Below are 21,315 nucleotides of genomic sequence, written 5' to 3'. Positions count from 1 at the left end.
GTCTCATACTGATGTCTGTAAGATATGCTCCCTCCTTTTCAGGAATTTCAAGATGGTGATGGGTGGAACAGAGTGTTATCTGTAATCTCGACTTCCAGATCTAAGATTTGGGATTTTTAAATATAGTAACTAGTTGACAGGGATGAGAATTGAAGAGTGAAATGATGACCAATTGGGCCAAGGTAGACACTTTATCTATAAAGTTATTGAAAAGAATAGGAGAAACTTTCTTGGCTAGGTATAGGGGTGAAAGCAAAAAGCAAAGAATAAATAACACAGGATACATTATCCAATTATCTAATAAGTGCTAAGAGCATGGCCTCAGGTTATTCTCTCAAGTGAGGAATCAAAGGCCTTATGGGGGTCCTTATGCTTTTTCCCTGCACTCTTGAGATTCTAAATATGAAATGCTGACTCAGATTCCATAGGGGAGGAGGAATAAGCTTGTATACAAAAAGATCCTAACCTAGGAATATTGCTATACCTAAATATGTACGTGCATATATGCCATTTCTATCAAGCAATGTTGATTCATTTACATTCTTCAGAGTGAGGAAGGGTAGCCCTTGCAGTTATAAAATTCTAAAAACCAAAACCATATACTTATACATATAAGCTATTGAACTAGAGCCCAAATATTATGGGAAGTATTGAAGCAGTTAGGGGGTCGGTGCCCCCATCACAATGTTTAATAAATGTTTATTTGTTAATTGATTTAGACCACATATCCATTTGGAACTTAATGCTGTGAGTGCTATAAAATGCTAGTCTACATCTAGTTTTTACAAATGATTTTTCCCAGCAGGTACTTCTCCCAGTGATTTGTGCTCTGAAGTTTATCAGATCTGGGTTTGATTGTTTCTGCATCTGGTTCCCTAGTTTATCCCATTGATCTACTTTTCTTTCTTTTTTTTTTTTGGCAGGGCAATGGGGGTTAAGTGACTTGCTCAGAGTCACACAGCTAGTAAGTGTCAAGTGTCTGAGGCCAGATTTGAACTCAGGTCCTCCTGAATCCAGGGCTGGTGCTCTATCCACTGCTCCACCTAGCTGCTCCGATCTACTTTTCTAACCAGTGCCAGATAGGCTTGCTGATTTCTGCTTTATAATAGAATTTGGTATTTGGTGAGTAAAGTGGGCCATAAAGAAGTAAAGTGTCAGAGGCAGGAATGGAAGCTGGGTTTTCTTGTCCCTAGTCCGGTGTTCTTTACTGTACCATGCTACTTGGTAATGATGAGATGTGACAGAGAAGTTCATCTTTACCTGAATTGGCTCCAGGACTTCTACAAACAAGTTTCATGTAGGCTGCCAAGTCAACCTTTCTTCCTCTTGGAATTTCCCCCAGCTAGGGCCTATTGATGCTCCTCTCTCATTCGGATGCTTCAGAGATTGTGAAGAGCCGATTGTGGTTTTCCTAAAGTCAGAAGCCTTTGCTTTCAGAGACTCCAGCCCTATCTCCAGTAGCCCTTCTAACAGATAAGGACAACCCAGCCTTGCTCTCAGTAATACTTTATTGACAGCAGAAGCAGATGGTGTCTCTCAGTCATGCTGGCCCAGGTTCCCCTCCCTGACAGGGACCCTTGTTTCCTGGTCCAAGAAAAGGAATTACCCCCTGGGCAACTGCAGGCCTGGGACAATTCGGCCTGGCCATTCGAGGTGACAGGAGAACAACCTTCCCTTCCCAATGTCCAGGGAAACCACTGCCAAAGCCTTCTCTGGCCTGAGATCCTGGGGCCTTAGCCTGATTGGGAGCAGATGTCTGACAATTTCAGGTAAGGATGGAGACTCCCCTCTTACATTTCCTTGGTCCCTAAGGGGAGTAGGGCTCAGGACAGATTTCTATGGAAAAAAAAAAACAAATATCAGACCTGGGTAAAGTCTTACAACTTAAAAAAAAAAAAAACCTCAACTGAACAGAAGCACATGGTTTCATATACAGTCCTCTTTTTGTTGTTGTTGTTGTTCTTTATACATTGAGATGTTTGTGTTTGTTGACAATTGTTCGGTTCATATTTTAAAAAATAAAATTTTTAAAATAATCGGGTGAGAAAGCAGCCAGTGAGCCTAGAAACCTGGGCCTATCCAACCAACTCCACTCAGAAAGTTATTCACCGTATCTTGTCAGAGTACATCCCTGAATCTACCATGCCTAAGTAGACTAGAAGCAAAAACCAAAAACCACAACCTATGTCTGAATTGCTAAAATAGATGTCGCAAAACTCATGTACTTTAAAGATCAAGCACTTTGCTTAGAGGCAAGGCCCTCAAACTTTCCCTCATAGCCTGTTTACTCTTGGTTTGTGCACAATGTTTTTCTTTTTCTTTTCTTTTTTTTGTGGGGCAATGAGTGTTAAGTGACTTGCCCAGGGTCACACAGCTGGTAAGTGTGAAGTGTCTGAGGCTGGATTTGAACTCAGGTCCTCCTGAATCCAGGGCTGGTGCTTTATCCACTGCACCACCTAGCTGCCCTGGTTATGTTTTTCAAGCCCATAATTACACCACCCAATTGGAAAGGGCAGAGGTGAATTGGGTATATGCAAAAACAATTTATATTTAATTGCAGAATATAATAAGACCCCATGTGTACATACACACAAATCCCATGTGAACACTATGAGCAGTTCAATACTGCCAGAGCAGGTTTGTACCTGAGAGGAAAGGGTGATCATGGGGTGAGTGCTGAAAGCATTTCCTCCAAGCCCAAACTCTCCCTTCCTCCCAGATCAGTCGAATACAAAGACATCTACCTACCCAATCACTCAATCTTGTTTCTCCATGCTGACAGGTCCATCTGAGGTATTGTGCTGCAGTTGACAAAATCTTTGGGAAATTTGTTGGCCTTGAAGATATTCCTAGGCACCAAGGTGATGCCCGTGTTGTCACAGATGATACGGGATAAGCTAATACCGGCCAATGCTCTTCGCTGCTGTCGGCTAAATTCATTAGCACTCTCCCAATAAAACCTGTACCAGAATAAGATGAAAGCACCATTGTACCAGAGGATCCTGGAACTCTAACCAGAGCCTTCATTCTACCCTACCCTACTCTACCCCAAGCAAGAGGCTCACCCTATCTCAGCCCTCCATTCCTGGTCTAGGGGTACCTAGCTGACAAATCAGAGCAAGCTTGAGCTCTGAGTCACAGTAGACAAGAGTTGAACCAAAAATATGTGAGAGCCTGGATCTATAAAACACTATCTATGCCAGGGCCTGACATGCTGCCCAGAAGAGTCTCTCACCTCTTATCAGAAGTGAAAGTAGCTTCCCTCATTCCCATCTCTATAGCATCCCCACATACAAGTCATCAGATCATATATTTAGAGTTGGAGTGGAAAGCCAGTAAGTCCAATCCCCTCATTTTATAGATGAGGAAACAGACAGAGGTGAAGTGACTAGCACAGGGTTACACAGCTAGTAAGTATCAAATCCTGAGGCAGAATTTGAACCCAGGTCTTTCTGACTCTTAAGGAGGAATCTTATTCACTACCTCAGTCTGTTTTCAAGTACTTCACTCTGTTCCACACCAAAATCTGACTTTAAAAGTCAGGAATAAAGAATCGTTGATTTATGAGGAGCTCAACTTTTCCCTCCTTGTGAAGTTACCAACCTCAACACCAGGCTGAGTAATTAGAGATAGGATGACTTTCCCTATCTTGCAGATAAAGGATTACTGAGGATCAGAGTGATTCAGTGACTTGGACACAATCACATAGCACTTAAGCCCAGATTTAAGCCCAGGTCTTTTATCTCCATTTTGCCTCAGCACCTTCATGAGTTTTATTATGTTGATAAGTTTTCCTAAAATTGAACCAGTCCTGCATTCCTGCTATAAATCCCACCTGGTCATAGTGTTTGATTCTTGTGATAAATTGCTATAATCTCTTTGCTAATATATTTAATTTTTCAAATCAATACTCATTAGGGAAATTGGTCTACAATTTTTTCCCTCTGTTTTGGCTCTTCCTGGTTTAAGTATCAGCACCATATTCGTGTTACAAAAGGAATTTGGTAGAACTCCTTCTTTGCCTATTTTTCCAAATGGTTTATAAAGTGTTGAATTAATTGCTCTTTAAATGTTTTGTAGAATTCACTTGTAAATCCATCTGGTCCTGGAAATTGTTTTTTCTTAGGGAATTCATTGATGGCTTGTTCAATTTCTTTTTCTAAAATGGGGTTATTCAAGTATTTTATTTCCTCTTCTGTCAATCTGGGCAATTTATATTTTTGTAAATACTCATCCATTTCATTTGGATTGTCAAATTTATTGACACAGTTGGGCAAAATAGCTCTTGATTATTGTTTTAATTTCTTCTTCATTGGTGGTTAATTCACCCTTTTCATATTTGATACTGGTAATTTTGTTTTCTTCTTGTTTTTTTAATCAAATTAACCAAAGACATCTATTTTATTGTATTTTTTTTCATAAAACCAGCTCTTAGTTTTATTTATTAATTCAATAGTTTTCTTACTTTCAATTTTATCAATCTCTGCTTTGATTTTCAGAATTTCTAATTTGGTATTTAATTAAGGATTTTTAATTTGTTCTTTTGGGGGGCAGGGAAATGAGGGTTAAGTGACTTGCCCAAGGCCACACAGCTAGTAAGTGCCAAGTGTCTGAGATCTGATTTGAACTCAGGTCCTCCTGAATCCAGGGCCTGTGTTTTATACCCTATGCCACCTAGCTGACTCAATTTGTTCTTTTTCTAGCTTTTTAGTTGTATGCCCAATTCATTGATATCCTCTTTCTATATTTTATTCATGTAAGCATTTAAAAATATAAAGTTTCCTCTAAGAACTGCTTTGGCTGCATCCCATAAATTTTGGTATGTTGTCTCATTGTCATTCTCTTGCATGAAGTTATTGATTGTTTCAATGATTTGTTGCTTGACCCATTCATTCTTTAGAATGAGATTATTTGGTTTCTAATTAATTTGTATTCTATCTTTATTACACATAATTTTTATTGCATCATGATCTGAAAAGGATGCATTTACTACTTCTGCTTTTCTGCATTTGGCTGTGAGATTTTTATGCCTTAACACATTATCAATTTTTGTGTAAGTGCCTATCCCCATTCAATTTTCTCCAGAGGTCTATCATATCTAAATTTCCTAAAATTCTATTAACCTCCTTCACTTCTTTCTTGTCTATTTTGTGACTAGATCCATCTAGTTCTGAGAGACAGAGGATGAGGTCCCCCACTAATATAGTTTTGTTGATTATTTCCTCCTATAACTCAATTAATTTCTCCTCTAAGAATTTGGATGCTATACCACTTGGTGTATATATGTTTGGTATTGACATTACTTTATTGTCTGTGATACCTTTTAGCAAGATGTAATTTCCATCTTTATCTCTTTTAATTAGATCTATTTTTGCTTTTGTTTTATCTGAGATAAGTATTGCTACTACTACTTTTTTTACTTCAGCTGAAGCATAACATATTCTGCTTCAGCCTTTTGCTTTACTCTCTGCTTCAAAGCTCTCTGTATCTGTATCTTCAAATATGTGTATCTCCCTGCTTCAGATGTGTTTCTTGTAAGCAACATATTCTAGGATTCTGTTTTTTAATCCACTCTGCTATCCACTTCCATTTTATGGGAGAGTTAATTCCATTCACATTCACAGTTATGATTACTAACCATGTATTTCCCTCTTTCCTATTTTCCCCCTTGTTTAGACTTTTCTCTTTCTTTTTACCCTGTCCCTCCTCACCAGTGTTTTGCTTCTGACTACCACTTCCCTCAATCAGCTTTCCCTTCTATCAAATCCCCCTTCCCTTTTCTTTCCCCTTCCCCCTCCTACTTTCGCCCTCCCTTCTATCAGTACCCCCCCTTGCCATTCCACTTTCCTATATGGTCAGGTAAATGTCTTTACTCAAATTAGTGTGTATGTTAATATTCCTTCTTTGAGCCAAATCCAATGAGAGTAAGAGTCAAATCATACTCACCCCCTCCCTTCTTTCCCTCTACTGTAATAGGTCTTTTGTACCTCTTCATGTGATGTAATTGACCCCTTCCTGCCTCCCCTTTCCTCTTCTTCCAATACAATCCTTTTTTTCACCCCTTAATTTTATCATCATGGGTTCCTCACCTGTCTCCATCTCGGAGTTTTCTGAATTGGGTCCCAATGAGACATGCCAGGAGGGGCCCCACCCTGCCATTGGGCTCCAGGGGTTCTGCCACACCCCCCATCCAGATGTCAATGTTGTCAGGAGAACCGTACTGAGTCATCAGTTTCTTGGCTAGGTCTCGGTTCTTCAGCACTGTAGTCAGTTCACCTTCTGTTTTGGGTTGAGGGAGCCCACAAAACCTTCTCCAGGCATTGTACCCTGTTGTGGGGGGGTGGCATAGAGCAGAGAATATAATGAAACAGGTGGCCAATGGAGTAGCAGGCTTTACTTTGCAAGAGCACATAATAATAGCTCACATTTGTAAAGCACTTTAAGGTTTGTGAAACCTTTTGGTTGGAATAAAGGTATTATTAGTCTTAATTCAGATGTGGAAACTTAAGTTCAGACATAGTAAGTGAATTGTCCAGAGTCACACAGCTAACAAGTATCTGAGGCAGGATTGGAACTTGGGTCTCCCTTGCTCCACGGACAGCAACCTAGCCATGTAGCCAAAGTCCTCATAGAGAGCCTTACCTGAGGTATAGAAAGGAAAGGTTCTTGGGAGAAGAACCTGTCTCAGCCCCTAAGTAGGCCAACCCCTAATCCCTATCAGGAAAGAACACATAGGGTATGTTATGTTCTTATTATCCCTCTACCTCACTTGCCTGTCATGAAGATACAGGGGGGAGAGGCATCTTCTATGCTCAGAAAGGCATCTCATAGGATTGAGAGTTGGAAAGCAACTTGGATAATCAAATTCAGTCATCTCATTAGATAAAACAAAAATGAGATTTAGAGAAATGACACCCAAATTCATGCAAAAAAGTAAATGGCAAGGGTCAGTATTTTAACCCAAATCCTCAGACTCCAAATTTTCTTTCCAATATACTTTGTGGCTTTTGCTTTAATGTTCATTATTTCCTCTTTAAATGCATAGTAAAGACCTGTGTGTTTTTAACCCTGTTAGCCCACTAAAGAAGAATGGGCTTTCACTCCCTAGAAGGTCAACAGAGCTGGGGGCTGGGGGGAAGAGGTCAGATATTTCAAGAGCTAAAGATGGATTGGTGAAAGTTAGGTCAGAGAATGGTCCCCTGACCCATCTTGAGGGCCACAGGCCTATTAGTGAATAAAGTCCTTTTTATAGAGAAGCATCTGGAGTTTTGTTATGACTACTGCCTCTCTTCTCTACTAACAGCATGTCTTTATACACCCCCAACCTATATTCTGGAGGAAGGGGAAAGAACCAATCAGCAGAGCAGTGACTCAGAAAAGCAGAGGTGGGGGATGCAGGAGTGGGGAGTGCAGTAGAATCAGAAAAAAAGAAGGTAGCTTCAAGTAACTGGTGAAAAAGAAAGGAAGGAAGGCAGGAAGAAAGAAAGGAAGAAAGAAAGAAAGAAAGAAAGAAAGAAAGAAAGAAAGAAAGAAAGAAAGAAAGAAAGAAAGAAAGAAAGAAAGAAAGAAAGCGAGCCAGACTTCTTGAGTTTCACATATGTGCACTTGGACAAATGTTGGACATGGAGTCAGATGACATAGAATTAAATCCTGTAACTGTGTGATTGACTATATGTGTGGCCTCAGACAAGTCAATTGACCTACTTGGGCCCCGGTTTCCTCATTTGCAAAATGAAGAGGTGGAGAATTTTGTAAAAACTGACAACAAAAGCCACTGGTTTTGTGGATTGTAGTAGATCTAGAAGACCTCGGAGAACCTTCTAGCTTTAAACCCAGTCCGTGATTCTAGGTGAAATTGAAGGGACTTCCCTTTTCTCTTCTCTCAGACTGCCCTTTGGGGACTTCCTGTACTTCAGGATTGACTTTGGTGATCCTTTTCATCCAAAGCAAACTCTTTTTCTTTTAGGGAGAAAGTCACTGTCTGCTTTATCCAGGCCCTACATCTGCTCATGTCAGTTGTGATCCTTGGGGCACCTGGGTTTTCTGAAAGGGGAAAGGCTGGGCGATTTAGGCACCACTTGCCCTTGCTCTAGCCTCACACCCTAAACTACACTTTCACATGACATGTGAGTGACTGCAAATGACTTGCTGCCTCTCTATTTGAGGGTTTTCCTTTCCTTCCTTTACAGATCTAGCTATATCATTGGGCAGCTAGGTGGCTTAGTGGATAGAACTCCGGACCTGGAATCAGGAAGATTCCATTTCCTGAATTCAAATCTGGCCTCAGACACTTCCTAGCTGTGTGACCCTGGGTAAGTCACTTAAATCCTGTTTGCCTCCGTTTCCTCATCTGTAAAATGAGCTGGAGAAGGATAAATGGCAAACCACTACAGTATCTCTGCCAAGGAAAACCCAAATGGAGTTGAACATGACTGAAACAACTAAACAACAATATATCACTGTTTCTGTGCCTTAAGCCCCAAGAATGAACAAGTGCCAAAATACTCTTTTTAAAGTAACTAGATGCCACATGGATAGAGAGTTGGACCAGGAGTCAGGAAAACCTGAGTTCAAATCTGGCCTTTCATATCAGCCTCATTACACACATATCAGCTGTGTGTGACCCTGGGCAAATCATTCAATATCTGTCTGCTTTAGTCTCCTCAACTATAATCATAGTACCTTGTCTCCCAGGGTTACTGTGAAGATAAATGAGATAAAGGTTGTAAAGCACTTTAAAGTGCTATGCTAGCTATTATCAGACAGTGTTGTTTGGCCTTTGGACTTGGCTTTACACGTGAACCACCTATGGGGGGGAATTTTTGGAGCAATAGGGAAAGCCTTTTCTGCCTCCTTAATATGTCTTCCTAGTATCTGATTAAGGTCTGAAATTCTTTTAAGGGAATAAAAGGGTCAATACCCCAATAATAGAAACTTATTCAGACTTAGGTATAATAGACTGATATCAGATCCTTTCCTATGAGCAGGTTTTAATAAGGAAAGAGAGGAAAAAAGCATAAGATACCTGAAAAGCAGAGGGGAATGATGTGCAACAGAGAGGAAAAGGAGGGCCTAGGGCCCTGAAGTTTACATTAACCATTTTATAGCCTTTCTTAACATTTTTCCTGGTGCCATTGGTAGCAAGGATGATTATGGGGATAGAGTTGGAGTTGAGGATTTGAATGGAGATAAGACTAAGGATGGGTTTGGGAAAAGAGATGGCTTTGGAGATAGGATGGGGACAGGAATGGGGATAAGAAGGGATTGAGGATGGAGTAGAAAATACAATGAGGACGGGGATGAGGATAGAGTTGGGGATAGGGATGGGGATGGAAGAGGAAGTAGGGATGATATTGGGCAAGCCCTCTCACCTGGAAGGCCATGGTCCCGGCTACGCTGCATGTTGAGAGCAGGTAAGTCCAGGCCAATTCTCATGACCTGTTTAAACAACCTATCCCGGATTTCATCCACCACAATTTGATTCTGTCGGTTCAGTTTGGCTGAGTTGGCCATGAGCCCTCGGAGAATCGGATCAATGCCACCTAGGAATTGCAAGAGATTGATATAACCTTAATTCCTAGTAGTAAGAGAACACCCCACTAAGCGGCCCCCCACATCCCAGATTCACTGAAGCTACTAAGGGGATATAATCAGTTTTTTTTCTTTTTCCTAGCATGAGCCCCTCAAACCCAAAGTGACCATGCCCTCTGCTGCTTCCTTGACTTTCCCTCATTGTTTGCACCACTTCACTAGGATTTAACAAGGACCAGCTATCTTTTCCAAGGTCTGTAGTGTCTCAGCAACTAGATCGTAAGCTCCTTGACCAAACACCAGCACCATGCCTCATACTTCACACTTCTTTACACATTCTACCTCTCCCCTACCCCCAGTACACACACACACACACACACACACACACACACACACACACACACACAGTGTGTGCACATCCTTAATAAATATTTGCTTATTGGAAGATCATAGAACCATAGATTCAGAGCCAGAAAGAACCCTAGAGACTCTCTAGTATAGGGGTTCTTTGAACTTATTTTTAAAAATACTTATCAAAATAAATATTAAAGTATTTCAATGTAATTGGTTTCCTTTGTAATCCTATGTATTATATTTTATACATTTAAAGTATTTTTTTCTGAGAAGGAATTCATAGGCTTTAGCAGATTGCCAAAGGGGTCCATAACACACAAAAAAATTTAAGAACTTCTGCTCTAGTCCTATTCCTTAATTTTAGAGATGAGGAAACTGAGGCCCAGAAAAACTAAGTGATTTCCTCAGGATCATCACACAGCTAGTAAGGGGCAGAGGAAGGGATTCAGACTCAAGTCTCTGAGTCTCCAGATCCATTGCTACCTTTTGAATGAAAACCCTCTTGAGATTTTAGAAGGAAAAGGTCTATAAGCCGTGTTTCCAAGATCATTCATCCAGAGAATACTTTTGGGCTAGACATGCATTGATGGTCAAAGGGACTGCTCAGCTCTGGTACAGCCTCCTATGTGAAGCTTTTGTCAGGCTAATTTGAAAACAGCAATAACAACTAATTTTACTCATCTATTCATCTAGTGTACTCCCTCTCTTCAAATTATCTTGTATTTAATTTCTAGTCACTTGTATCCCCCCAGTAGAATATAAACTCTTCAAGGACAGAAACCCATTTCCTTTTGTCTTTGCATGCTTGGTGCACGGCACAGTGTCTTACATATTAGTGGGTGCTCAATAAGTATTGGTTGGATTGGATTAGATTGGGTTTAATCACACCCTGGAGCAAAATAGAGAAAGTTACACTGATTTTCTTTTTTCTTTTTTTTTTTTTTTTTTTGGTGTGTGTGTGTGAGGCAATTGGGGTTGAGTGACTTGCCCAGGGTCACACAGCTAGTAAATGTGTCAAGTGTCTGAGGCCGGATTTGAACTCAGGTCCTCCTGAATCCAGGGCCAGTGCTCTATCCACTGTGCCACATAGCTGCCCCACATTGATTTTCATAAGTAATAAGAATCATGGTTAAAAAAAGAAGCAGCAGCAGCAGCAGCATGGTACAGTGGCTAGAGAGTTGGCCTCAGAATCAGGAATTCATGGGACTCTACTGGAAGAAGTTGGACTGAATCATCCCCCAAATCCCTTCTAAATAAGTTATCCTAACTCTTTGTGACACACACATGAGTTCATATTCAATATCATTATGGGATTCTGGCCAACAAGGGCCTAGTTCTCAGGAGTACATACTCCATCCTCTGCCTCATGCAATCACCCATATGGATCCTACACTTGCTTCTAGAAGTTTCTGATGACATGAAATAGAGGAACCTCAGGTCACACACAGGCATTCTGTGACTGTTTCCAATTGCTTTACTGTGTGGTCAAGAAAAACCTTCTGATTGGCCACTGAATTGGAAGCAGATTGACAAGGTAATTCTTTCTCCCTGTCTACATTCCAGTGAGGGGGATGAAATGTTAGTCTTTGGGTGGAGAGGAGGCCTGGGCAGGGAGATAAAGGGCTCAGGCCTCTCTTCCTCCCCACAGGCCCACAGCATTTTGACCTTCTCACTGGGATGTAGCCAGAGAGAAGACAATTTAACCTTTTGAATAGACTCTGTTTCTGCTCAAAAGCCAATCAGAAGGCTTGTCTTCACCATGCAATAAGCAGATAAGAAACTGCCACAGGATACTGGTGTATGTTGTAAAGCAGGCCCCTCCACTCCATGTTATCCCTGCTCTTCCAGTTGTTGTTGTCATTTGTCCTTCATTCTCATAGAAGACTAAGATGTGAGGGTGATATCAGGATTTGCTGTGAATTGCATTTCAGTGAAGCAGGGTGGTGCAAGGTCACCAATCTATCCTGCAACCTCTTCTCCAGAGTCTTCTGGGTCCAGTGGGAAGATACACATCAGGACAACTGGAGATGGCCCTGGATGTTTAAATCAATCAAGTGGGGATGAAATGACTTGTCCAGGGTCACACAGCTAGTAAATATCTGAGGTGAGATTTAACCTCAGGTCCTCCCAACTTCAGAGCCAGTGTTCCATCCACTGTGCCACCTAGCTGCCCCACATGCTTGCAGTAGCAGGCTTACCAAACATCCACATGGGTGACTCCATGAGATAGAGCATACTGTGAAAGCTCCTTATAGAACTGGGCCCTTATTGGCCAGATCCTTCCCGTTTATATTCTATTAGAGGAGAAAATATAAGCATCATCCAAATGTTCTCCCAGAACTCCTTTAATACTGTAATGGAAAGTTAGGACTCTATGGAACATAGCTTAGGAAACAATAGCATTAGAATTATAGATTTGAAGGGGACTTTAGAGGCCCTCCAAGGGCAGCTAGGTGGCGCCACAGTGACAGGCCTGGAGTGGGGAAGACTCAGCTTCCTGAATTCAAATCTAGCCTCAGACATTTACTAGCTAAGTGACCCTGGGCAAGTCACTTAACCCTGTTGGCCTCAGTCTCCTCATCTGTAAAATGAACTAGAGAAGGAAATGGCAAACCGCTCCAGTGTCTCTGCCAAGAAACCCCTAAATGGGGTCACGAAGAGTTGGACACAACTGAAAAGTTACTGAACAACAACTGAAAAATGAAGAGGTGGACCAGAGGGACTGTCAGGTCCTATCTAATTCTGAGTGTGTAATTCTGTGATATATAGCCCAATCTCATTCCTCCCGAATCTTTTTCTCTTTTTTCTCCTACACTGTAAAATGAGTATCTTTTCTATAAGGAGGGGAGCACAACAATGGGAATCACTAAACTTGGAATCTGTGGAGTGCTGTTCAGTTTCAGTTGTGTTTGACTCTTCATGACTTCATTTAGGGTTTTCCTGGTAAAGATATCAGTGATTTGCCAGTTCCTTCTCTGACCAGAGTTCAAATGCTGCTCTTGCTGCTTACTTCCTATGTGACCCACCTTGGGTATCTTACTTTTCTAGGTCTCATTTTCCTCATCTATAAAATGAAAGGAAGTGATCAGAAGGCTTCTAAGGTTCGTCCAAGATCTAAATCTATGATCTCATAATACTATTGTCTTTTACCATCCCCTCCGTAGTGGAGGATCCTGGAAACCTACTTACCTTCCTTCACAACCCTCCAACTGGCAAAGAAAACTTGACTGAGTGGGACCCTAGGGTTGGGCCCAGTGGGGCGGTACTGAGCATCCAGACGGAACATGAAGGGCTGGATAAGGGTGTGGCCATAGCGGAAGGCATTGGTGAAGACATTGGAAATTCGTGGATCCACAGAGTCATTGTAGCCCCGGTAAGTAGGCAAGTACTTCCTCAGCGCTGCAGGCCCCAGCACCAGGGGGAGGTAATCTCGATAGGTGATGATCTAAAGGACACACATATAGGAGTTCCCTTAGTCCCTTCCTACCCTGCCACCTCTCTTTCTTTAGCAACTCCTATCTTTCGGTCTTCCCTGGCGTCTCAGAGATTCAGTGAATTCTTGGCAAGATAGAAGTTCCTTCCTCAATGATTTCTATCTGAGTTTAAGGAATCAGGAGAATGTTTGTAGCACAATCCCTGAGGAACATTCCCTGATCCCCCTAATGACCCTTCCCCTGACGGCCTCCAGCAGTATTTTGGCTACCTCTTCTAATGCACCAATCATGTATGAGTTTTTATTTGGGTTGTACTAAAGAAAGTTCCTTGAGGACAGGGTAGGTCAGGTACTTCGGCTTTCATCTTCCAGGTCTCTAGCATACATCTCTACACACAGTAGGTGCTTAAATAAATGCTTGTTGAATTAGATCTAATTTGTCAAGGAATGGCTTCCAATGTGAAATGAGAAAGCCTTAAGGAGTGGTTTGTCCAAGCTTGAATCAAGGTTGTTCTACGTTCTGGAGGGTCCCAGAAAATCCCTACCTGGACAAGAGCCCCAACAATTTTCCGTGCTTCCTGGTACAGTTTTTCTCCATCCCATCGGGGGTTCATACGCCTCAGCAGTGTAGCCAACCGATTGTGCTCCCGAAGGAAGAGTGTATGCATAGATGTCAGCTCAGGCATCTCACTGGACCTGCTGTCTCCTGGTGAAACCAAAAAGGCACTGGATTTAAGTCAGGATATCAGTGCTCTACTACTAGAAATCTACTGTTTATTAGCTGTGTGACCCTTTTCCTACATGGATCTTAGTTTCTTCCTCTGTAAAATGGGGAAATTAAATTAGATGATTTCTAAGGTCTCTTCTAGTTTTTACATTCAAGGATTCTATGATTTAATAGGACCCAACTCCCCCAGCTGCTAGCCACCTGACCATAGACCAGTCAGTCTCCCCTCTGGACCTCAATTTTCTCATCTAGAAAATGGAGGGGTTAGACTAGATGATCTTGAAGTCCTTTGATCCTGCCCATCTCTCTAGTCCTACCAACTAAGGAGAAATCCATTTCTCCTTAGACACCTTACTTTCCTCCCTCTTCTCAGGCCTCATACCTGGATGCAGTATCCCACCTCACCCTGTACCAAATCTACACATCCTCTGAGACCCCACAGATGAAGCCTCACCTCTCCCATGTCATCCCAACACACGGCTCCTGGGTACCTATTGTCTATGCCATCCTCTGGCATTCTTTCACTGCCTTGCACTCTCAGGGATCTGATCATGACTTAATGTCTTATCTCCACAATTAGACTTAAGGGTCAAAGCAGAGTCTCACTCATAGGTCTCCCATAACACTGAGCCGAGTACTTCTCCCTGAGTAAGTGCTCCATGGATGGGTAGAATAGGGGAAAGGACTCTGGACTAGGAATCAGGGAAGACCTGGATCCAACCATTTCCCTTGACCCTTAACTAGCAGTATGATCATGGGCAAGTCAAGAAATGTCTCTGAGCCTCAGTTTCCTCATCTATAAAAGGAAGGCAATATTTTAGAGCCTGCCTCACAGAGAAATTATGAGCATCAAATAGAATCATGACTATAAAGCTCTTTATAAACCTGAAACTGCAATATGTGTTAGCTCTTCATATTAACTTTCAGCAATTAATACAACCATATTCGGATTCATCAGCCTACTTTGAGAATCATGGTAAGAAGCTGGATGGGGGCAAGACTCCTGGTTTCTTCTATATCTAACTCTCTGACCCCATATCATAGACTTAGAGTTGAAAGGGACTTCAGAGGTCAACTAGTCCAAACCTTTCATTTTACAGAACAGGAAACTGAGATGAAGAAAAGTTAATTGACTTGCTCATGGTCCCATAAGTAGTCAAGAGGCAGAGCAAAGTTTTGAACCCAGGTCCTCTGATTCCATATTGAGTATTCTTTACACCAGAGGTGTCAAACCTGGCCGCATGCATCCAGCAACCCCTGCAAGTGCCACCATAACCAGATTAAAATACGCTGCTGTTGTTCACTTATTTCAGTCCTGTCTGACTCTTCGTGACCCCCCTGGGATTTTCTTGGCAAAGATATTGGAGCAGTTTGCCATTTCCTTCCCCAGTTCATTTTAAGTCCATGCTAAATAGGCCCAATGCTACAATCCCCAAGAGATTAAAGGAAGCCTTTGCTGTGACTCCCCACCCAACGTTCCAGTGGGATAGGACAGATCCCCAGATGCCAGCTTCCTGGCTTTGGGAGGTGGAAAGGAAATTCTACATAACGAGACTCCCTGTAGATGTCTACAACCTGGAGGAGACATGGGCAAATGCCCAGATGAGATCATATTTGTAAAGTGCTTAGCACAGTGCCTGGCATAAAGTAGGTGCTATATAAAAGCTTATTCCCTTTTCTTCCCCAATGATGAGGCAGGGTGGTGGCATGGAAAACACACTGGATTTAGAGTTCATTAGACATGACTTTGACCCCTGTCTTTGTCATCTGTGTAACCTTGAAAAAAACCCACTTCCCTTCCCTGTTTCTCTAAAATGAGGAGGTTTAACAAGGTGGGAGGAGGGGGAAGATCAGTAAAGCACTGCCCAGGGACCAAATCTACTGCCCATTTTTGTAAAGCCTGAGCTAAGAATGTTTTTTTACATTTTAAAACACAACAAAACTTTATTTAAAACTGTAAAAAAACAAAACCAAAAACAAACATTCTTAGCTCATGGGCCATTCAAAATAGGCTGCTTGTCCATGTGGGCCAGGGTCACGTTTTCTGATCCCTGGTCTCAAAGATCTCTCAGGTCCCTCCCATAACTAAATCATGAAAATGACTTTGGCAACCCTGACTCTACTGAATAAGTTTACGTGGGCTGCTCAGGCTCTACTCCGTTGTACTTCCTTTTGGCTTCATAATATCACCCATAGTAGGCCCCCTGTCCTCTTTGGTTGGCCATAGTAGGAAAGAGGAGGGGGCGGGGGAGGGGGGGTGGAGAAAAGGAATTGGCATCACCATCCTCAGCCTCATGGTGCTCACTGTGGGCCAGACACCTCGATAAACACTTTTCAATGAAGAAGCCTCTTTGTGACTGACACCATCCTTTGGCATCTCTGATTGCAACTCTTTTGTAATGAAGGAGAAGCACAACAAATAATGCAGAAAACCACAGATTAACTATAACACAAATAAACCCGTGTAATCGATGTTCCCACAGATTAACACATCCTATGGAAATGACCCCAGGAACAGCGGTTGGGAAGTGAATCCTCAACCTCTCCCTCTCCACCCTTGCCCTAACCCTCCTGACCTGCCAAGAAACATCGGATGCGAGCGGAACGATTGGTCAGCAGACAAGGGTCATCATGGAGGCTGTCAAAGGGCAGGAGAGCCCTCCCATTATCTTTGAACTGAGAGTTCACAGCCAACAGTCCTAGATGCCTGGAAGTGTTCCGGAGGCGGTGAGCAAGGGGGTCCTCACTGCCATACACCATGCTGGCGTCCAGGAAGGAAGTTAGTGCATTGATCTGGTTGCGGATAGTGATGTTGCCCTCTGTACAGGCCGGGCAGGAACGGAAGAAGGGGATGCAGTCACTCCTGTTGCTGATCCGGGGGTCATTAGGTGGGATCTGATGAAAAGAAAGGTGGTTGCCCCGCAAAACAAAACAAAACAAAAAACAAAAAAGGGGGCAGTCTCTGTTTCCAAGAGGGAAGAAAAGACATACAGAAAGGGGTATTGAGTGGCCCCAGGAAAAAGAAGATGGAATCAAGAGAACAGGCTTGGGGGCAGCTAGGTGGCTCAGTGGATAGAGCACTGGCCCTGGATTCAGGAGTACCTGAGTTCAAATCCAGCCTCAGACACTTGACACTTACTAGCTGTGTGACCCTGAGCAAGTCACTTAACCCTCACTGCCCCACCAAAAAAACAAAAAACAAAAAAGAGAACAGGCTTCTGATTCAGGCATTTATGTGACCTTGGGCCAATCACTTAGACTCTCCAAGTCTCTGTTTCCTCACCTGTAAATGTAGGATTTGTTCTAGATTAAAGGTTCTGAACCTTTTTGTGTGTCATGGACCTCTCTGGCAGCCTGGTGAGGCTTAGGGACCCCTCCTCAGAAAAATGTTTTCAAATAATTGAAGGAAATGCTCAATTTCAGCTAGAAGTTAGTGAACATAAAGATGTAAATTTTCTTCCTATTCAAGTTCATAGATCCCTTGTGCTCCTATGAAGCCCGAGTTAAGAAGTTGTATTCTAGAAGGTCTCTAGTATCCTTTCACACACTATGAGCTACCCATTTCCCAGGCCAGTACCTTGAGGGGGAAGCAAGAAGGCTGCTGTGCACAGCTTTGCTCACAGTTCTCAGTCAGGACAGGCTCAGGGGTGAAATCCAGGTCATGGTCTATGAATTGGCCCCACTGCATGAACATGAGAGCCCTTTCCTGGTCTTGTGTCAGCTTCTCATTGGGGAAACGCACAATTCGATTGGAGACTTCTCGGGCCTAGAGTTGAGGATGAAAGGAAAAGGGAGGAAGGGGAAGGAGAGAAAAGATAAGGGTGTTATGGAAAGGAGAGAAAGGGCAAAGGTATTAGTGCAGAGGACAGGGTGGGGGAAAAAGGTCAGGACACTTGGGGATTGAGAGAGTAAAGGAGTCTTGGAATTAGAAGAAGCAATGGAAGGATGCAAGTCATCTCACCTTTGACCTTTGGAAGCTCCTCAGGACTCCCCATTCCCAGGATCTGGGGGTCCCCTAAGTATAAACAGGGGCCCCTCTGTAGGATGAGAGAGAGCCTGGGCCCTGGGCTTGTCTGAGTCGGGGCTCAGGGACTATGGAAATGAGGTTACTGGGGCCAATCTGCAAAAGCCCCAGAGCCAGATGACATCTCCATCCTCCTACCCAGCCAATTCTTACCAGAGGAACAGGAAAACCATTTCTGTTTGTCCCCGCTGTCCACCCAAAGGGGAGAGAGACACCATCCTCATACTCAGCGGGCAACCAGCGTACAAAGGCCCTGTTAGATGCTCCTAGGGTAGGCCTCCTCCTAGAATGTGAACAGAGGCAGCTTAGGGAGTTAGGGAAGGAGAAATCTAGGACAGCCCAGTTATATATCATTGGGTTGGACATGTGGTACTCAAGAGCAAGTAATCACAACTGTGAGGAGAGGGGAGCAGAGAAGGGACAGGTTGTCACTGCAGCATGAGGTCTTGGCTGGCAAGCTCTGGTCTCCCACCTGTTATTGCATTTTCCTGTGATGGTACGGTACTTGTCCTTGTCCTTACACTTTACCCCTACATCCTGGTAGGCACAGCCACTGGCTTTTGACAGTAGCTCCAGTTGGGGAGGGGTCAACAGGTCTGAAGTGAGAGGGAACAGAGACGTGAGAAAAGCCTGGGGTGGGGGTGGGTGGACACTGGTCTCCCTTCCCCAGCCCTGTTCCTGTGCCCGTACCCTTACTCTACAGCTCCCAAAACTCGGTGGGATGTCGGAATGGGGTCAGAACCCAAGGCAGCAAAATCCTGAGAGGTCTGAGGTGAGTCAGGCTGGGTCATGGGGAGTACCTGTGATGTTGAAGGGTCCCCGGTGCCGGTGCCATGGCTGAAACTTCTTCTCCAGTAGGTTCAAAGCTACATGCAGGTAGTCAGCAGCTCTAGCAGCTGTCCGGGTCCCTGCCATTGGCTGCTTGATATAGGACATGAGGTCCCTGGCACTCGCTGTCCCACTCCTCATCTTCTCCTTAATTCTGCTCAAGGTAGAGAAGGAAAAGAGGGAGAACCTGGGGTGAGGAGAGGAAAGAACTGGGAGGAAGGGCCTCCCGAACCCCCCCAGCTCCCTGTGGGGGGGGGTGACAGGATCATAGAGTTTGTGCTAGATAGGACTTTGGGGCTCATCCAGTGCAACCTCTTGGGTTTTTTTGAGGAACCAGACCCAGAGAGATTAAGGTACTTGCACAAGGTCCTATAAATATACAGGTAGTAAATGGCAAAGGTAGGATTTGAATCCAGAAACTGTGACTCCAAATTAGACACTTTTCACTGCACCTGATTGCTTCCCCCTAAATAAGTCCTTTGATCATTAGGTGGACACTCCTCAAAGATCTTTGTAAACAAGATTGGGGGGGCAGCTAGGTGACACAGTGGATAAAGCACCAGCCCTGGATTCAGGAGGACCTGAGTTCAAATCCGGCCTCAGACTCTTAACACTTACTGGCTGTGTGACCCTGGGCAAGTCACTTAACCCCAATTGCCTCACCAAAAATTTTTTTAAAATTAAAAAAAAAACAAACAAACAAGATTGGACCTTCATCCAACTAGGCTAGGGGACATTCTGGACTGGATCAGGGGCTAGATAACCCAAGAGAGACCCTGAACATGCACCTGCACCCCCTGCTCCCAACTTGACATGACTCAGAAAACAAACCCATAACTAGACTCTGGCCTGGGAACCTTCCCTCCCTCAGCAGGCCCTCCCTCTAAGACACTCTCCCCAGCGATATAGTCCCCACCTTTCTCGCCTGTCCTTGTAGGCTTTGTCCACTAGTTTCTTGGCCTCTTCCATGCTGTTCAGCACCACAGAGTCATCCACCACCTCAGGGATGTCTGCCCAGATAGCCAGGGGGGAAAAGGGAATCAGGTCACATATCTAGCCTCATCCAAGAAATGCCACCGCCCCACTCCTCTGCCTCAGTCTGGGGAGCTGGCTGTCTACTCCTGCTTGGGGCCCCATCACCCTCTCCCCACCCTAGAAAGCCCTGAAGAAGGGGAAAGTCCTTGAGGTCTCTGACCGGCCCCCATCCCTCCTTAAGATTCCTCTGCCTGGCACCTCCTTCCCCTCTCCCTCCAAACTGAATCCTTCCCCCCCCTCGGTTGTCAGTTACCAGGGGAGGTGCCCACCAACAATGGGGGCAGGAGCAATGCAATCAGGAACCCTGTGAGGGGCAGGAACAGCTTCATCTCTGTAAGAGACAGCCCCATCCCACCCCGCCATAGGCTGGGTTAGAAACCTCACGTAGAGCTAAGGAAGCATTGCCACGGAATTATCATAAGACTTTAGAGCTAGAAGACATCTGAGAGACCCTCTGTCCATCTCCTGACCCGCAATACTGGCCCCACTTTACAGAGTCAGAAAATGAGGCCCAGGGAGGGGAAATGACAACCAATTTCCCCCAACTGGTTGGTAGCATAATCAAGACTAGAACTCAGGACTCCTATCATTGCACCTTGCTCAGATCCCTGCCCTCTGCCCCCACCCCCTTAGTCCACTGGGTAGAAACTTTCTATGTTTTAGCCTATCTTCACATACCACTTTAAGGTTTGCAAAGCACTTTGCATCTCTTTTATGTTCATACGGTTTCATGAAGTGGGTGCTACTCTTATCCCCATTTTGAAGATGAGCAGATCGAGGCTCCAAGTTTGTGACTTGCCCAAGGGCACACATCTAGAAGGCTTCTAAGGTATGATTTGAAGCTAGGGAATCCCCGATGTCAAAGCCAGAGCATTATCCACTACAACATGTTGCCTCTGGACCTTCTTCCTTCAGCCTGTCCTTAATGAGATCAGGGGCCTGAGAACTCACCTCTCATCTTGTGCTCTCCTCCTCTTCCACCCTCAGGAGGCTGGGAGAGGCTTTTATGTCCTCAGGCAGGAGATAGGTGAGGATAGAGATGCTGGGTGGGGTCTGATGTAGCTCCTCCTCTTGGGGTGGAGCTGTAAGTTCCACCTTTCTTGTTTTCTGAGAGCTGTGAGTCTGGCGTGGCTCCTCACCACCCCCTGCCATGCCCCCTTCCTGAGCAGGGTATCCTTACACATGCCCATCTCTGTTCCACGTCTCGCTTCTCCTAACTCACTCCCTCAGTCAGGAATTCCTGACTCTCCCTCAGACACCTCCTAGGAACCCCCTTTCCAGCTAGAGGCTACCAGTCCTGGTAGTTGAAAGAATGGGGGGTCTGGGGGAGGGGGGAACTGAGCCTTGTTCCCCCTGATCCCCTTGCACAGATAATATGGTTGC

The 21,315-nt window shown here is 44.0% G+C and overlaps 1 protein-coding gene across 1 annotated transcript; it reads right to left on the bottom strand.

Moving 5' to 3' along the window:
* Positions 1-1,698: 1,698 nt before the first annotated feature.
* On the bottom strand, positions 1,699-20,958 carry LOC122726313 (myeloperoxidase-like). The gene is made up of 14 exons (XM_043963966.1): positions 20,884-20,958; positions 20,186-20,263; positions 19,814-19,907; positions 18,870-19,051; positions 18,542-18,665; positions 18,223-18,352; positions 17,623-17,811; positions 16,622-16,940; positions 13,864-14,024; positions 13,075-13,330; positions 9,372-9,542; positions 6,090-6,327; positions 2,749-2,960; positions 1,699-1,836 (listed from the first exon to the last, which is right to left on the bottom strand). The coding sequence occupies exons 1-13, from the start codon at positions 20,888-20,890 to the stop codon at positions 2,753-2,755; spliced, it is 2,157 nt and encodes a 718-aa protein (XP_043819901.1). The 5' UTR covers positions 20,891-20,958; the 3' UTR covers positions 1,699-1,836; positions 2,749-2,752.
* Positions 20,959-21,315: the final 357 nt, after the last annotated feature.

Source organism: Dromiciops gliroides, chromosome 4 (genome assembly GCF_019393635.1).
Source record: "Dromiciops gliroides isolate mDroGli1 chromosome 4, mDroGli1.pri, whole genome shotgun sequence".
Classification (NCBI taxonomy): domain Eukaryota; kingdom Metazoa; phylum Chordata; class Mammalia; order Microbiotheria; family Microbiotheriidae; genus Dromiciops; species Dromiciops gliroides.
This window is presented reverse-complemented; position numbering and strand designations above follow the sequence as displayed.